The 3,315-nt window shown below is 34.1% G+C and overlaps 1 protein-coding gene across 1 annotated transcript; it reads left to right on the top strand.

Moving 5' to 3' along the window:
• The first annotated feature begins 1,152 nt into the window (after positions 1–1,152).
• Positions 1,153–2,382, top strand: LOC149563132 (cytochrome P450 750A1-like). The gene is made up of 3 exons (XM_089828072.1): positions 1,153–1,420; positions 1,820–2,059; positions 2,186–2,382. Exons 1-3 carry the CDS (start codon positions 1,153–1,155, stop codon positions 2,380–2,382), a joined length of 705 nt encoding a protein of 234 aa, XP_089684198.1.
• The last annotated feature ends 933 nt before the right edge of the window (positions 2,383–3,315 follow it).

Below are 3,315 nucleotides of genomic sequence, written 5' to 3'. Positions count from 1 at the left end.
AACCTACATGACATATTGAATGGTTGTTAAAATGTAATATGTTCAAATATAACTCATCATCAATATTGTACTTCCATAGAACTATTGGGTTATTATGTGTTGATCGTGTGATAAACTATACTCCATAATTGAAGTTGTTGGCGTATATAGAGATGGGGATGGAAGATATTAAAATATAAAGAAAAGAGAATGAGATAGGAAGAGATATAGATGGTGAGATTGATTGATAGAGAGACGAGGAGATTTAGCAAATATGAGACAAAGATAAGAACAAAAGGATAAATAGTTATTTTAATTTCTACTCATTTTCGACATACCCATACCATTGCACACTAAAGTGTGACTGCTAATATAAACTAGATTATTGTGAACACATAATCCAAACCATCCAAACGAATCAATCTATTGGGAATCGCTTTGCAATTACCTAGAAACGTTCAATATAGGGCAAACTGAACAGCGAACTATACTGTAAATAAAGTATACTAAAACCAAGCCATTAATCATGTGACGGCGACATGGGCCTAATTTCTTCAATCACGATTCCCTCACCACCATATTAAATTCTAACTATATCTATTTTATTTTCTATATAATTACAGTGGTCAACAGAGGAATCAAGCTATCTAAGCTAATCCAACTAAATTAAAGGGCTACAGTATTCGTTTTGGAATCAAATCACTGGACGTATTGTACAGGATGCATACTGTACAGCAAATTATATTGTCAACAAATATATTAAAACTAGCGCATTCATAAGAAAACTACAAGCTAGACCGCATTTTACTGACACTGTCGAATCTATCTTGAATCAATCAAACAAAATGATAGCAACACCATCACAAACTTAGCATAAAGAGATGAAAGAGAGTATTTTGCATCTCTGTTCAGTATGCTTTCTTTCTCTGAGTTTCTTGCATCTTCTTCTAATATGGCTTCTTATTCTGAATTTCCAACAACAGCTACGGTATGTGCATTCGTTGTTTTCTTGTGGGTTTTGTATAGATTTAGTATGCAAAGATGTAGTTTTTGCGAGCTGACCTCCAACTGCTGCAGCAAAATACCTCTTTTACAATGACAAGGACATTGTAATTGCCACTTACGGGCCTTATTGGAGACACATGAGGAAGCTTTGCGTGGTAGAATTGCTGAATGCGAAGAGGATGTAGTCGTTCAGATATCAATATCGGGGACTTCATTCCTTGCTTGGACTGGATGGACTTGCAAGGAGTGAAGGGGCACATGAAAAAGGTGCACAAGTGCTTCGATCAAGTGGTGAGTAAAATAATAGAGGAGCACCAGCAGCAGAAGGGGCAGCGGCAGTCTGATACAAAAGACATCATTGACCTTCTCTTGGAGATGGAGAGCCTCGATGGAGTGCCAATCGAAGAAGGAAACATCAAATCCATCGTTTTAGTACGTTACATATGTCTACTTCTGATTCACAACACAACAAATACAGTTATTTCTTTTTTGTGATTGATTGTGTGATAGGATTGTGCGATAGTTTTTAATATCAATGTAATCAATCGCCCATAGGTGTAAAGGAAATTAAAACCCGTTTCTTGTATTGGAGGGACTGCTTGAGCATCGCACACTAAAGGGAAGAATTAAGTTTGGAAAAAGAAAGTCAACTTTGATTATTTGATACTTTTGGTTAGTATGAAATGTTTAAGCCTATTCTGATGATAATAGATCATATTGTATGATACCAACTATTGATATTAAAAACTATCATAAGTTAAATTCAAAAGAACGAATATATCAATATGAATTATAGAAATCTAATATTACTAATACATTTATACATTTATACAAGATATATTCTTGGCTGGAACTGAAACTACGGCTACGTCGTCAGAATGGGTAATGAGTGTGGTTCTGAAATATCCCATTGTGGCCAAGAAAATGCAAGATGAAATAGAATGGGTGATAGGCAGAGAGAGGACTGTGTTTGAGAGTGAGGTTGTACACACCAGTACCATTGCTGATACCGCACGAATCGACACAAGATTGTACAGTCAGTGGGTACTTCATTCCTGCAAGAAGCAGGCTTATTGTTAATGCTTGGGCTATAGGAAGAGACCCGTCATTGTGGGAAGATCCTCTGGACTTCAGGCCAGAGAGATTTATGGGTAAAAATGTTGATCTCGTGAAGGACAAGGACTTTTTTTATATGTTTCAGTTGGGGCGGGAAGGAGAGGATGCCCGGGTACAAGCATGGGAGTTGCGAACATGAATCTTCTGTTGGCTCAGCTGGTTCATTATTTTGAATGGAGCGTGGAAGGGGATGTGGATATGACGGAAGTCTTTGGAGCCGGCATGCCCAGGAGTGTCAACATCCTCGCTCGGCCTACACTCAGAATGCCAACCTGCCCTTGAATTCAAAAAACATCTACCACTTCCTTGTGCAAGTTTTTATGTTTGGCAAGTTGAGCTCTCCCGTATTCTCTAGTGATTTTCTCTAGTGTTTGATGTTTCTGCAAGTTCCCTGGTGTTTCTCGTGATTGACTTTTAATAGTTTATGTAACCTCCCAGTGCTTTCCAAGAATCAGTAAATAAATATTGTATGGGATCTATGGCTATAACAGTTTAATTTTATATTGATGCGTAGCAGAATATAAGGGTTTTTTTGGAGTGGTCGGTGCAATATTAGGTTACTTATTAGTGTTGGTGTTTATCATATTGATATAGATGAATATTGTATGTGTTAATTGTCTTCTATATTTTGTTTTCATTATCTTGATATTTGTAAAAAATAAAGTTTCTATATTTTGTTTTCATTATCTTGATATTTGTAAAAAATAAAGTTTTTAAAATTTCAGCTTTTTAAATTATTATTTTGGTGATAATAGATTACTGGGTACGATGTGAAAGGTTTATTAGAAAAATGCTATGAATTGATTTAAAATATTATTTGATAAATTAATAATTAATTAATCATATTTTTTAATAATATTTTATTTATATTTCATATAAATTTAGTTAAAGTATCATATAACTAATGCAAATGTGTACTGGTAATTGTGCATTTATGTACCTGCAATGAAGAGTCAATAAGAGTATATTCTCTTGTGCAATGATAGAAAATGGTAAAACAAATTGTCCTCAAAATGATTAAAACTGAAAAAAATACAAACTCGTTTTCCATATTGAAATGTATTGTACATAAATTATGATTAATTTCTATGAATAATCATATGTGCATATCACATAAAGTTGAAATGAGAGTGTTTTAATATTAGAATCAATTTATGAGAAATATTTAGTTTAGCTTTGAATGTAAACATGAAATGCCTTAGATCATTTTTTTTT

The sequence above is a fragment of the Cupressus sempervirens genome, chromosome 4 (assembly GCF_028749045.1).
Source record: "Cupressus sempervirens isolate cs-2001-9-10 chromosome 4, ASM2874904v1, whole genome shotgun sequence".
NCBI lineage: Eukaryota > Viridiplantae > Streptophyta > Pinopsida > Cupressales > Cupressaceae > Cupressus > Cupressus sempervirens.
The sequence above is the reverse complement of the archived record's forward strand: the minus strand, read 5'-3'. Positions and strand labels throughout refer to the sequence as shown.